Below are 14,627 nucleotides of genomic sequence, written 5' to 3'. Positions count from 1 at the left end.
TTAAGAAAAACCTTTCTCAAGCAGCTATTGCAAGGAATTTAGGGATTTCACCATCTACGCTCCGTAATATCATCAAAGGGTTGAGAGAATCTGGAGAAATCACTGCACGTAAGCAGCTAAGCCCGTGACCTTCCATCCCTCAGGCTGTACTGCATCAACAAGCGACATCAGTGTGTAAAGGATATCACCACATGGGCTCAGGAACACTTCAGAAACCCACTGTCAGTAACTACAGTTGGTCGCTACATCTGTAAGTGCAAGTTAAAACTCTCCTATGCAAGGCGAAAACCGTTTATCAACAACACCCAGAAACGCCGTCGGCTTCGCTGGGCCTGAGCTCATCTAAGATGGACTGATACAAAGTCTTGCACATCTGTGAACATGAATGGGAAATAATTCCACCTGAGAAGCTTCAAAAATGTGTCTCCTCAGTTCCCAAACCTTTACTGAGTGTTGTTAAAAGGAAAGGCCATGTAACACAGTGGTGAACATGCCCTTTCCCAACTACTTTGGCACGTGTTGCAGCCATGAAATTCTAAGTTAATTATTATTTGCAAAAAAAAAATAAAGTTTATGAGTTTGAACATCAAATATGTTGTCTTTGTAGCATATTCAACTGAATGTGGCTTGAAAAGGATCATTGTATTCCGTTTATATTTACATCTAACACAATTTCCCAACTCATATGGAAACGGGGTTTGTACTTGACATGAAAAATGACCCCGCCTTCCGCCCGAATGTAGCTGGGATAGGCTCCAGCAGCCCCGCCACAAGCTGTAACAAATGGAAGGAATATGCAGCGTGAAGAAAGCGACAGAATAAAGACAGCAGACATAAGAGTGTCAAAGATTTAGGTCATGGTGTTTGTATTGTGGCATAAATGCACATGCAGCCAGACACATTCTGTACAAAATACTTCATATACATGTCAGGAAGTAAATACTGTACAAGTTTACCTTCACACATTACACTTTACTTTCATTTGACAAGACACTGGAAGAGTTTGAGGGTTTAGGCCTGAGCTTGACTATTATCATCCTTATGTTCATATACAACATCTCTTTGAAGGCAATTATTATCATCATTATGTTCATATACAACATCTCTTTGAAGACAATTATTATCATCCTTATGTTCATATACAACATCTCTTTGAAGACAATTATTATCATCATTATGTTCATATACAACATCTCTTTGAAGGCAATTATTATCATCATTATGTTCATACACAACATCTCTTTGAAGGCAGGAAGTACACAATGTCAGAATGCTACCCCTCGTTAAGCTAATAGCTCCTCATTTGGCTAAAAAACAATATTCAATTAACACTTTTTTGCTTTGTGGTTTGTAGCAAACAGATGTAATCAGCGCCACACTTTGATTGTCAGAGAGCAAGATAGCTTAGCATGAGGACTGAATGGCTAGCTAGCATCTTAATGTGTTCAAATAAAGTAGCGAAGCGGCTCATGAGATGTAAGTGGTCCCCAACATGGTGTTTAGGGACTAAAGTAGGCCCCAAACTGAAGGTTCTGATTAAGCTTGCTGTTTTACTTCAGTATTTTGGAGGCTAAACAACAGAAGCGCTAACTCTAAGCCGTCTACTTTCTACTTCAAAGTCTATTTTGGGAGTTTTGTCGGAAAAAAACAAAAATAGTTTCCCAGTTAAATTAAAAACTCACAGAATTTGAATAAAAACAAAGTGCAGGTTTGAAATTAGAGCACTTGAAAGTGAGCCAGGTGTAGCTAGCAGAATGCTAACTAACTAAATGCTTTTGGGAATACTTGCGTTTAAGTTTGAGGAATGACACTAAACGCAGCGTTTTAGCATGGAAGCAGTATTAACTTGACTTTTTAACAGTTAGGGCAAGCACATTAGCGAGCTAGCTATGATGCTAGTGAAGGAATGACTCATCAACATTTTATAATAGCTCCTGTTTTCCCCCCCAAAGAAAATATTGAAGAAAAAGATCTTTAGAAGAATCACTTTGTGGCGTTGTTGTTGGAGCAAAGTTATCTTGTCAATCACACTTCGCTCTTAGCAAGTGCAAGCTAGCCTAGCTTAGCATGAATACTGAAGTGCGAGACTAGCTAAGCAAGCTTTTGAATATTTTTGTTAGCGCGCATTAATCACACAACAATCTGAAACATAATCCAAGCATCCCATTTAAAAATCTGTCCAGTTTTATGCTAAGCTAACACAGCTTGGCGAGTCCGAGGTCTTCATATTTACTGTAAGTGGTACCAAAAGTCTTGTTTCAGAAACAAAAGCAGCTCCAAAAAAAAGAAGTAAAAGCTGATTAGGTTCTCAGATTTAAATTCTGTTGTTTGGAAGATTGATTGAACAAAAGCCCGAGCTAATCTCCAAGTGCTCACTCGCTACTACAAACTTCTACTTTTTGTTGGAGAAACAAACACAACTTTTGTTTCTCAGGTAAGAAATAACAACTCATACATTTTAATAAATACAAAGTGCAGACTTGGAAAAATGTGGAAATGAGGCTTCTTTTGAGTTAGCTAGCAAAATGTCAACATTTGCCACTTTAATATCATCTACTTTTACTTTGAGGAATGACACTAAACGCAGCGTTTTAGCATGGAAGCAGTATTAACTTGGCTTTTGAACAGTTAGGGCAAGCACATTAGCGAGCTAGCTATGATGCTAGTGAAGGAATGACTCATCAACATTTTATAATAGCTCCTGTTTTCCCCCCCAAAGAAAATATTGAAGAAAAAGATCTTTAGAAGAATCACTTTGTGGTGTTGTTGTTGTATCTTGTCAATCACACTTTGCTCTTAGCAAGAAGCATTTAGCATTTTAATAAATACAAAGTGCAGACTTCAAAACAATTGGAAATGAGTTATTTTGAGTTAGCTAGCAAAATGTCAACATTTGCCACTTTAATATCATATTTTACTTTGAGGAATGACACTAAAAGCAGCGTTTTAGCATGGAAGCAGTATTGTGTCCACTTTTTAACAGTTAGCGCAAGCACGTTAGCGAGCTAGCTATGATTGATTGATTGAGACTTTTATTAGTAGATTGCACAGTATAGTACATATTGCCTACAATTGACCACTCAATGGTAACACCCCAATAAGTTTTTACACTTCTTTAAGTCGGGGTCCACTAGCTATGATGCTAGTGAAGGAATGACTCAACATTTTTATAACTTCTGTTTTACCCTAAAACAAATATTGAAGAAAAGATCTTTAGAAGAATCACTTTGTGGTGTTGTTGTTGTATCTTGTCAATCACACTACGCTCTTAGCAAGAATTATTTGAATAAATACAAAGTGCAGACTTGGAAATGAGGGTTGTTTTTACGTAGCTAGCAAAATGCTAACATTTGCCACTTCAATATCATCTACTTTCAGTTTGAGGAATGAGACAAAAAGCAGCATTTAGGGTAGGAGCAGCATTGTGAGGACACAATTCAGCTTTGTAACAATGTTTTAGCACAACCTAGCTAGCGCGCGCTAAAGGCCTCAACATTTTATACTTAAATGCCATAAAAGCATCCCAAGTGGCTTTGTGGAGACGGGTGTTGGGAAAGATGAGCAAAAAGAAGAAATATAAATATTGTTTGCTTTTTGGCACAAGCTAAAAAGACTGAATGCAACATTTAAAAGTTTAAAATCCTTCCGTCAGTTCCAGGGTTGACTTGGTGCTAATACAACATGATGTAGCGCCCCCTTGTGGACAATGACTTGGTGCTAATACAACATGATGTAGCGCCCCCTTGTGGACAATGACTTGGTGCTAATACAACATGATGTAGCGCCCCCTTGTGGACAAGGACTTGGTGCTAATACAACATGATGTAGCGCCCCCTTGTGGACAATGACTTGGTGCTAATACAACATGATGTAGCGCCCCCTTGTGGACAAGGACTTGGTGCTAATACAACATGATGTAGCGCCCCCTTGTGGACAATGACTTGGTGCTAATACAACATGATGTAGCGCCCCCTTGTGGACAATGACTTGGTGCTAATACAACATGATGTAGCGCCCCCCTTGTGGACAATGACTTGGTGCTAATACAACATGATGTAGCGCCCCCTTGTGGACAAGGACTTGGTGCTAATACAACATGATGTAGCGCCCCCTTGTGGACAATGACTTGGTGCTAATACAACATGATGTAGCGCCCCCTTGTGGACAATGACTTGGTGCTAATACAACATGATGTAGCGCCCCCTTGTGGACAATGACTTGGTGCTAATACAACATGATGTAGCGCCGCCTTGTGGACAATGACTTGGTGCTAATACAACATGATGTAGCGCCCCCCTGTGGACAAGGACTCGGTGCTAATACAACATGATGTAGCGCCCCCTTGTGGACAATGACTTGGTGCTAATACAACATGATGTAGCGCCCCCTTGTGGACAATGACTTGGTGCTAATACAACATGATGTAGCGCCCCCTTGTGGACAAGGCCTGACTCCTTTGACAGCAGCTCACAAGAATGTCTTTAGTACTCTTGAGCCAGCTGGAAGAGTGCTTGGTTGTAGCAGGGAGAAGAAAGATGTTCTCCAACAATAAATAAGAGGACTGCTAGTGAGCAGTGAGCAGCGAGCGGGTACAAGGTGTGCAACACTTCCACAGGTTGGACAAACCTGGCTTTGTTAGGTGGTGCTGTGGACTTGGTGGAGGTTTCCATGCTGACATTAAGGCCGGTGGAATCTGAAAAGACATTCAAAATGTTTCTACTACTCATATGTTGTTTATATTTACATTTTACACAACAGCAGTGAAGTTGTCAGGTTGTGTAAATAGTAAATAAAAAGAGAATACAACAAATCCTTTTCAACTTATATTCAATTGAATAGACTGCAAAGACAAGATATTTCATGTTCACACTGACAAACTTTCTTATTGTTTGCAAATATTAGCTCATTTGGAATTTGATGCCTGCAACATGTTTCAAAAAAGCTGGCACAAGTGGCAAAAAAGAGTGAGAAAGTTGAGGAATGCTCATCAAAGACTTATTTGGAACATCCCACAGGTGAACAGGCTAATTGGGAACAGGTGGGTGCCATGATTGGGTATTTAAAAGCAGCTTCCATGAAATGCTCAGTCATTCACAAACAAGGACGGGGCGAGGGTCACCACTTTGTCAACAAATGCCTGAGCAAATTGTTTAAGAACAACATTTCTCAACCAAGGAATTTAGGGATTTCACCATCTACGCTCCGTAATATCATCAAAAGGTTGAGAGAATGTGAAGAAATCACTGCACGTAAGCAATGATATTACACACCTTGGTTCTCTCAGGCGCTACTGCATCAAAAAGCCACATCAGTGTGTAAAGGATATCACCACATGGGCTCAGGAACACTTCAGGAAACCACTGTCAGTAACTACAGTTGGTCACTACATCTGTAAGTGCAAGTTTAAACTCTACTATGCAAAGCCAAAGCCATTTATCAACAACACCCAGAAACACTTCGCTGGGCCCGAGCTCATCTAAGATGGACTGATGCAAAGTGGAAAAGTGTTCTGTGGTCTGACGAGTCCACATTTCACATTTTTGGGGGGAAACCGGAGGTCGTGTCCTCCGGACCAAAGAGTAAAAGAAGCATGGGGACTGTTGTAGGGTGAAAGTGTAAAAGGCAGCATGTGTGATGGTATGGGGGTGTATTAGTGCCCAAGACATGGGTAACTTACACATCTGTGAAGGCACCATTAATGCTGAAAGGTACATACAGCTTTTGGAGCAACATATGTTGTTATCATGGACGCCCCTGATTATTTCAGCAAGACAATGCCAAGCCATGTGGCTTCATAGTAAAAGACTGCGGGTACTAGACTGGCCTGCCTGTAGTCCAGACATTGAAAATGTGTGAAGGCTAAAATATGAGAAGGGAGACTGTTGAACAACTTAAGCTGTACATCAAGCAAGAATGGGAAAGAATTCCACTTCAAAAATGTGTCTCCTCAGTTCCCAAACCTTTACTGAGTGTTGTTAAAAGGAAAGGCCATGTAACACACTGGTAAAAATGTCTTTTTTGCAATGTGTTGCTGCCATTCAATTCTAAGTTCATGATTATTTGCAAAAAATAGCAAAGTTTGTCAGTGTGAACATGAAAGATCTTGTCTTTGCAGTCTATTCAATTGAATATAAGTTGAAAAGGATTTGTTGTATTCTCTTTTTATTGACCATTTACACAACCTGACAACTTCACTGCTGTTGTATTTAGTGTAGAGTGTGTACTAGATGTATGTAGTAGTCTTAGTTGTAGTATTTAGTGTAGAGTGTGTACTAGATGTATGTGGTAGAGTCTTAGTTGTAGTATTTAGTGTGTACTAGATGTATAGAAGAAGATATTTCCAGGTGAAGTACTAGAATACCTGGTGAAGTGTTTACTATCTTCATGAACTGCCATCTCTCTGCTCTTGAACTCGTTGAGTTCCTTGCGGATGGCAGCCTGACCACAAACACATGAACAAGAATTAGGAGTCAAACTTGTCCTCCTTCACACAACCTCCACTACAACACTTGTCTGGTCTCTCCTGCACTGGCCCTGTGCTCTGTGATGATGGACCTGGTTTGATGATGGACCTGGTCTGATGATGGACCTGGTCTGATGATGGACCTGGTCTGATGATGGACCTGGTCTAATGATGGACCTGGTCTGATGATGGGCCTGGTCTGATGATGGCCCTGGTCTAATGATGGACCTGGTCTAATGATGGACCTGGTCTGATGATGGACCTGGTCTGATGATGGACCTGGTCTAATGATGGACCTGGTCTGATGATGGACCTGGTCTAATGATGGCCCTGGTCTGATGGACCTGGTCTGATGATGGACCAGGTCTAATGATGGCCCTGGTCTGATGATGGACCTGGTCTGATGATGGACCTGGTCTGATGATGGACCTGGTCTGATGGACCTGGTCTGATGATGGACCTGGTCTAATGATGGACCTGGTCTGATGATGGACCTGATCTGATGATGGACCTGGTCTGATGATGGACCTGGTCTGATGATGGACCTGGTCTAATGATGGACCTGGTCTGATGATGGACCTGGTCTGATGATGGACCTGGTTTAATGATGGACCTGGTCTGATGATGGACCTGGTCTGATGGACCTGGTCTAATGATGGCCTTGGTCTGATGATGGACCTGGTTTGATGGACCTGGTCTGATGGACCTGGTCTGATGATGGACCTGGTCTGATGATGGACCTGGTCAGATGATGGACCTGGTCTAATGATGGACCTGGTCTGATGATGGACCTGGTCTAATGATGGACCTGGTCTGATGATGGACCTGGTCAGATGATGGACCTGGTGTAATGATGGACCTGGTCTGATGATGGACCTGGTCTAATGATGGACCTGGTCTGATGATGGACCTGGTCTAATGATGGACCTGGTCTAATGATGGACCTGGTCTGATGATGGACCTGGTCTAATGATGGCCCTGGTCTGATGGACCTGGTCTGATGATGGACCTGGTCTAATGATGGCCCTGGTCTGATGATGGACCTGGTCTGATGATGGACCTGGTCTGATGATGGACCTGGTCTGATGGACCTGGTCTGATGATGGACCTGGTCTGATGGACCTGGTCTGATGATGGACCTGGTCTAATGATGGACCTGGTCTGATGATGGACCTGATCTGATGATGGACCTGGTCTGATGATGGACCTGGTCTGATGATGGACCTGGTCTAATGATGGACCTGGTCTGATGATGGACCTGGTCTGATGATGGACCTGGTCTAATGATGGACCTGGTCTGATGATGGACCTGGTCTGATGATGGACCTGGTCTGATGGACCTGGTCTAATGATGGCCTTGGTCTGATGATGGACCTGGTTTGATGGACCTGGTCTGATGGACCTGGTCTGATGATGGACCTGGTCTGATGGACCTGGTCTGATGATGGACCTGGTCTAATGATGGACCTGGTCTGATGATGGACCTGGTTTAATGATGGACCTGGTCTGATGATGGACCTGGTCTGATGATGGACCTGGTCTAATGATGGACCTGGTCTGATGATGGACCTGGTCTGATGATGGACCTGGTCTAATGATGGACCTGGTCTGATGATGGACCTGGTCTGATGATGGACCTGGTCTGATGATGGACCTTGTCTGATGATGGACCTGGTCTAATGATGGACCTGGTCTAATGATGGACCTGGTCTGATGATGGATCTGGTCAGATGATGGACCTGGTCTAATGATGGACCTGGTCTGATGATGGACCTGGTCTAATGATGGACCTGGTCTGATGGACCTGGTCTGATGATGGACCTTGTCTGATGATGGACCTGGTCTAATGATGGACCTGGTCTGATGATGGATCTGGTCAGATGATGGACCTGGTCTAATGATGGACCTGGTCTGATGATGGACCTGGTCTAATGATGGACCTGGTCTGATGGACCTGGTCTGATGATGGACCTTGTCTGATGATGGACCTGGTCAGATGATGGACCTGGTCTGATGATGGACCTGGTCTAATGATGGACCTGGTCTGATGATGGACCTGGTCTAATGATGGACCTGGTCTGATGGACCTGGTCTAATGATGGACCTGGTCTGATGATGGACCTGGTCTAATGATGGACCTGGTCTGATGGACCTGGTCTGATGATGGACATGGTCTAATGATGGACCTGGTCTGATGATGGACCTGGTCTGATGGACCTGGTCTAATGATGGACCTGATCTGATGGACCTGGTCTGATAATGGACATGGTCTAATGATGGACCTGGTCTGATGATGGACCTGGTCTGATGGACCTGGTCTAATGATGGACCTGATCTGATGGACCTGGTCTGATAATGGACCTGGTCTAATGATGGACCTGGTCTGATGGACCTGGTCAAATAATGGACCTGGTCTAATGATGGCCCTGGTCTGATGATGGCCCTGGTCTGATGATGGACCTGGTCTGATGGACCTGGTCTAATGATGGCCCTGGTCTAATGATGGCCCTGGTCTGATGATGGACCTGGTCTGATGATGGACCTGGTTTAATGATGGACCTGGTCTGATGATGGACCTGGTCTAATGATGGCCCTGGTCTGATGATGGACCTGGTCTGATGATGGACCTGGTCTGATGATGGACCTGGTCTGATGATGGCCCTGGTCTGATGGACCTGGTCTGATGATGGACCTGGTCTGATGATGGACCTGGTCTGATGATGGACCTGGTCTGATGATGGACCTGGTCTAATGATGGACCTGGTCTGATGATGGACCTGATCTGATGATGGACCTGGTCTGATGATGGACCTGGTCTGATGATGGACCTGGTCTAATGATGGACCTGGTCTGATGATGGACCTGGTCTGATGATGGACCTGGTTTAATGATGGACCTGGTCTGATGATGGACCTGGTCTGATGGACCTGGTCTAATGATGGCCTTGGTCTGATGATGGACCTGGTTTGATGGACCTGGTCTGATGGACCTGGTCTGATGATGGACCTGGTCTGATGATGGACCTGGTCAGATGATGGACCTGGTCTAATGATGGACCTGGTCTGATGATGGACCTGGTCTAATGATGGACCTGGTCTGATGATGGACCTGGTCAGATGATGGACCTGGTGTAATGATGGACCTGGTCTGATGATGGACCTGGTCTAATGATGGACCTGGTCTGATGATGGACCTGGTCTAATGATGGACCTGGTCTAATGATGGACCTGGTCTGATGATGGACCTGGTCTAATGATGGCCCTGGTCTGATGGACCTGGTCTGATGATGGACCTGGTCTAATGATGGCCCTGGTCTGATGATGGACCTGGTCTGATGATGGACCTGGTCTGATGATGGACCTGGTCTGATGGACCTGGTCTGATGATGGACCTGGTCTGATGGACCTGGTCTGATGATGGACCTGGTCTAATGATGGACCTGGTCTGATGATGGACCTGATCTGATGATGGACCTGGTCTGATGATGGACCTGGTCTGATGATGGACCTGGTCTAATGATGGACCTGGTCTGATGATGGACCTGGTCTGATGATGGACCTGGTCTAATGATGGACCTGGTCTGATGATGGACCTGGTCTGATGATGGACCTGGTCTGATGGACCTGGTCTAATGATGGCCTTGGTCTGATGATGGACCTGGTTTGATGGACCTGGTCTGATGGACCTGGTCTGATGATGGACCTGGTCTGATGGACCTGGTCTGATGATGGACCTGGTCTAATGATGGACCTGGTCTGATGATGGACCTGGTTTAATGATGGACCTGGTCTGATGATGGACCTGGTCTGATGATGGACCTGGTCTAATGATGGACCTGGTCTGATGATGGACCTGGTCTGATGATGGACCTGGTCTAATGATGGACCTGGTCTGATGATGGACCTGGTCTGATGATGGACCTGGTCTGATGATGGACCTTGTCTGATGATGGACCTGGTCTAATGATGGACCTGGTCTAATGATGGACCTGGTCTGATGATGGATCTGGTCAGATGATGGACCTGGTCTAATGATGGACCTGGTCTGATGATGGACCTGGTCTAATGATGGACCTGGTCTGATGGACCTGGTCTGATGATGGACCTTGTCTGATGATGGACCTGGTCTAATGATGGACCTGGTCTGATGATGGATCTGGTCAGATGATGGACCTGGTCTAATGATGGACCTGGTCTGATGATGGACCTGGTCTAATGATGGACCTGGTCTGATGGACCTGGTCTGATGATGGACCTTGTCTGATGATGGACCTGGTCAGATGATGGACCTGGTCTGATGATGGACCTGGTCTAATGATGGACCTGGTCTGATGATGGACCTGGTCTAATGATGGACCTGGTCTGATGGACCTGGTCTAATGATGGACCTGGTCTGATGATGGACCTGGTCTAATGATGGACCTGGTCTGATGGACCTGGTCTGATGATGGACATGGTCTAATGATGGACCTGGTCTGATGATGGACCTGGTCTGATGGACCTGGTCTAATGATGGACCTGATCTGATGGACCTGGTCTGATAATGGACATGGTCTAATGATGGACCTGGTCTGATGATGGACCTGGTCTGATGGACCTGGTCTAATGATGGACCTGATCTGATGGACCTGGTCTGATAATGGACCTGGTCTAATGATGGACCTGGTCTGATGGACCTGGTCAAATAATGGACCTGGTCTAATGATGGCCCTGGTCTGATGATGGCCCTGGTCTGATGATGGACCTGGTCTGATGGACCTGGTCTAATGATGGCCCTGGTCTAATGATGGCCCTGGTCTGATGATGGACCTGGTCTGATGATGGACCTGGTTTAATGATGGACCTGGTCTGATGATGGACCTGGTCTAATGATGGCCCTGGTCTGATGATGGACCTGGTCTGATGATGGACCTGGTCTGATGATGGACCTGGTCTGATGATGGCCCTGGTCTGATGGACCTGGTCTGATGATGGACCTGGTCTGATGATGGCCCTGGTCTAATGATGGAATGACATCCTGCCCATGAGCTGTGAGCTTCTAGCTGTTTGCAGAACACACTCTCATATTAACAAAAGAAATAATAATGTCATACAAAATGATCTCTACATCTGTAAATAAATAATAAACATGAAGTATTTCAGCATCTGGTAAGTTTTCACAGCACTCTTCTTGTGCCACATCTTGTTATGTCACTGCTTTATTCTAAAATGCAACACAATCATTTTGCTCCTGAAAATTCTACACACAATACCCCATCTGGGCCATGACAAAAGTTTCTTTTTTGATTTTGCAAATGTATTAAAGATAAAGAAAAAAAAAAATCAGATACATTTTGACAGCCTTTGCTCAATCCTTAATTGATGCACCTTTGGCAGCAATCACACCTCAAGTCTTTTTGAACACCCTGCCACAAACTTGGCACACCTATCTTTGTCCAAAGTGTTGGTTTTCATCCAGGATGTCTCTGTACATTGCTGCATTCATCTTTCCCTCTATCCTGACTAGTCTCCCATGTAGTTTTCATCCAGGATGTCTCTGTACATTGCTGCATTCATTTTTTCCCTCTATCCTGACTAGTCTCCCATGTAGTTTTCTTTCAGGATGTCTCTGTACATTGCTGCATTCATCTTTCCCTCTATCCTGACTAGTCTCCCATGTAGTTTTCTTTCAGGATGTCTCTGTACATTGCTGCATTCATCTTTCCCTCTATCCTGACTAGTCTCCCATGTAGTTTTTATCCAGGATGTCTCTGTACATTCATCTTAGTCTAGTCAGGGAGGTGACCAAGACCATGGTCACTCTGTGGAGAGAGGAGAACCTCCCAGAAGGACAATCCACCAATCAGGCCAGTATGGTAGAGTGACCAGACGGAAGCCATTTCTTAGTCCAAATGCACCTGAAAGACTCTCAGACCATGAGGAACTAAATCCTCTGGTCTGATGAGACAACGATTGAAGTCTTGAATGTTTGGAGGAAACCAGGCACCGCTCATCACCACCAATACCATCCCTACAGCGAAGCATGCTGGTGGCAGCATCATGGTGTGGGGGTGGGAGATTGGAATACTAGTCAGGATAGAGGGAAAGATGAATGCAGCAATGTACAGAGACATCCTGGATGAAAACCAACACTTCTCATGCAACCTGATGGAGCTTGAGAGGTGCTGCAAAGAGGAATGGTTGCAAGTGCCCAAAGATAGGTGTGCCAACTTTGTGGCATGGTGTACAAAAAGACTTGAGGTGTAATTTCTGCCAAAGATGCATCAACTAAGTGTTGAACAAAGTCTGTCAATATTTATCAACATGTCATTTCTTACTTTTTATGCAACATTTAAAAAAAAAAAAAAACCTTCACATTGTCATTATGGGGACAATTTTGAGGACAAAATTGAGTGTACTTCATTTTAGAATAAGGCTGTCACATAACAAAACAAGTGAAGCGCTGTGAATACAGCATAGCTCGGTTGGTAGAGTGGCCGTGCCAGCAACTTGAGGCTTCCAGGTTCGATTCCCGCTTCCGCCATCCTAGTCAGTGCCGTTGTGTCCTTGGGCAAGACACTTTACCCACCTGCTCCCAGTGCCACCCACACTGCTTTAAATGGAACTTACATATTGGGTGTCACTATGTAAAGCGCTTTGAGTCACTAGAGAAAAGCGCTATATAAATATAATTCACTTCACTTCAATACTTTCTGAATGTACCGTCTTCTCGCCAAAGGACCTCCAAATGAGAAGAGCACTGCGCTGTTTTTGTACTGCAAAACAGCCAGTCAAAGATCCTCTATATAACAGGAGGACAGTGCTTTTTTTTAAATGATGAAAAATGGTAATAATGTGCAGAAACATTTTCCAGCCACAGATCTCCTACAGGACAGCAAAACGCTGGTCAAAGATCCTTCATACGACAGGAGGTCTCTGCTGTTTAAGAACATCATGCTAGTCAAAGATCTTCTATACGACACGAGGTTAGGAATCTGCAGCAAAACTTGTGATTTTTGCATTATTATTTTCAATACATTTGCAAATGAAAAAAATAATGTCATTATGTGTTATTGTGTGTAGAATTTTGAAGACAAAGATGAATGTATTCCATTTTGGAATAAAGCTGTCACATAACAAAATGTGGGGGAAAGTGAAGCGCTGTGAATACTTTGCAGATCTACAGTATACTTCTTGTAATATTTTATATCTATTTTTCCTCTTTCCACCCACTTTGCAGAACATTTCCCTAAGTTGAAATAGAAATGTTGCCAGTTGTTGAGTAGCAGGACATGAGCGTGCTGTACTAACAACATAATTGTTTATGTTGTTAGTACAATAATGACACTACATGTGTTGACTTGAATAAAAAAGGTTTGCTCATATTTCTCAGTAACTAAAGCTGCATATTTGGCAGGTGGTGTCAAAGTGTAGTAACCACGTTGGCCAGCAGAGGACAGGCCTGCTGCGTGGAAGGAAATCCCCCAGCTGGATCTGGATTAGATATAAACATGGTGTGCTTCCAAGAGAATCAGGTTAGTGCACATGCTTGCCTTCTGCTTCACACTTGCAACGTGGGAGGAGCTTCAACACACATACACACCTTGTCAGCAGGTGTGAGGCGTGTCCAGGGCTTGTCTGCTCGCCGGTCGTAGTCCTTGGCGTCTGTCACCTCCACGTACTCGTTGAAGCGCAGGATTCTTCTAGCAATGAGCTCTGCCACCGTGGGTCGCACGCTCAGCTGCAAACACACCATCCAGTTCAAACATCTCACACTTCACACCGTTTAATCCTGATCTGATTCAGTTTGGCAGCGATTTAAGTGTAAATCCACTTGCTTGCTATATCTTCAAGCATCGTAGACAGTATTACTTGAATCACATTTGATCACATTTTCATCTTTGATGTGTGTCAATGATCAAAACACAATCAGAGCCCATGGTAAAATATCATGCTTAATCTGAATCTGAGGCACATTAGGAGAGTTGTATCGCTAACACACGTATATCCAGATTTTGGAAGCCATTCTTTCTTTCTACAATTTTCTTTAACTGGTTTTGGATGTATAAAATCAAATAAGCATTGATAGCTTCATCTAAGTACAACTTGATGACACGTAGTAGGCCAAGAGCATGAAGGTGTGAGACATGAATTCTGTATTTACTAGCTTAGTTTGGTGCTCACTC

General features: G+C 44.1%; 1 protein-coding gene across 4 annotated transcripts in view; it reads right to left on the bottom strand.

Moving 5' to 3' along the window:
• Nucleotides 1-849: 849 nt before the first annotated feature.
• phactr2 (phosphatase and actin regulator 2) overlaps nt 850-14,627 on the bottom strand; it is a 74,004-nt gene continuing 60,226 nt past the window's right edge. For 3 of the 4 annotated variants that reach the window (XM_061968709.1, XM_061968700.1, XM_061968691.1), the window contains exons 11-12: nt 14,045-14,182; nt 13,802-13,935 (exon numbers count right to left, since the gene is read on the bottom strand). In XM_061968709.1, the coding sequence (XP_061824693.1) occupies nt 13,831-13,935; nt 14,045-14,182 (243 nt within the window). In that variant the 3' untranslated portion in view covers nt 13,802-13,830. Of the gene's footprint in view, nt 4,694-6,361; nt 6,439-13,801; nt 13,936-14,044; nt 14,183-14,627 lie in introns of those variants that run through there. The other variant, XM_061968683.1, reaches the window with a different exon arrangement.

The sequence above is a fragment of the Nerophis lumbriciformis genome, linkage group LG02 (assembly GCF_033978685.3).
Source record: "Nerophis lumbriciformis linkage group LG02, RoL_Nlum_v2.1, whole genome shotgun sequence".
NCBI classification, from domain to species: Eukaryota; Metazoa; Chordata; class Actinopteri; order Syngnathiformes; family Syngnathidae; genus Nerophis; species Nerophis lumbriciformis.
Note: the sequence above shows the minus strand (reverse complement) of the source record. Positions and strands in the feature narration are given on the sequence as shown.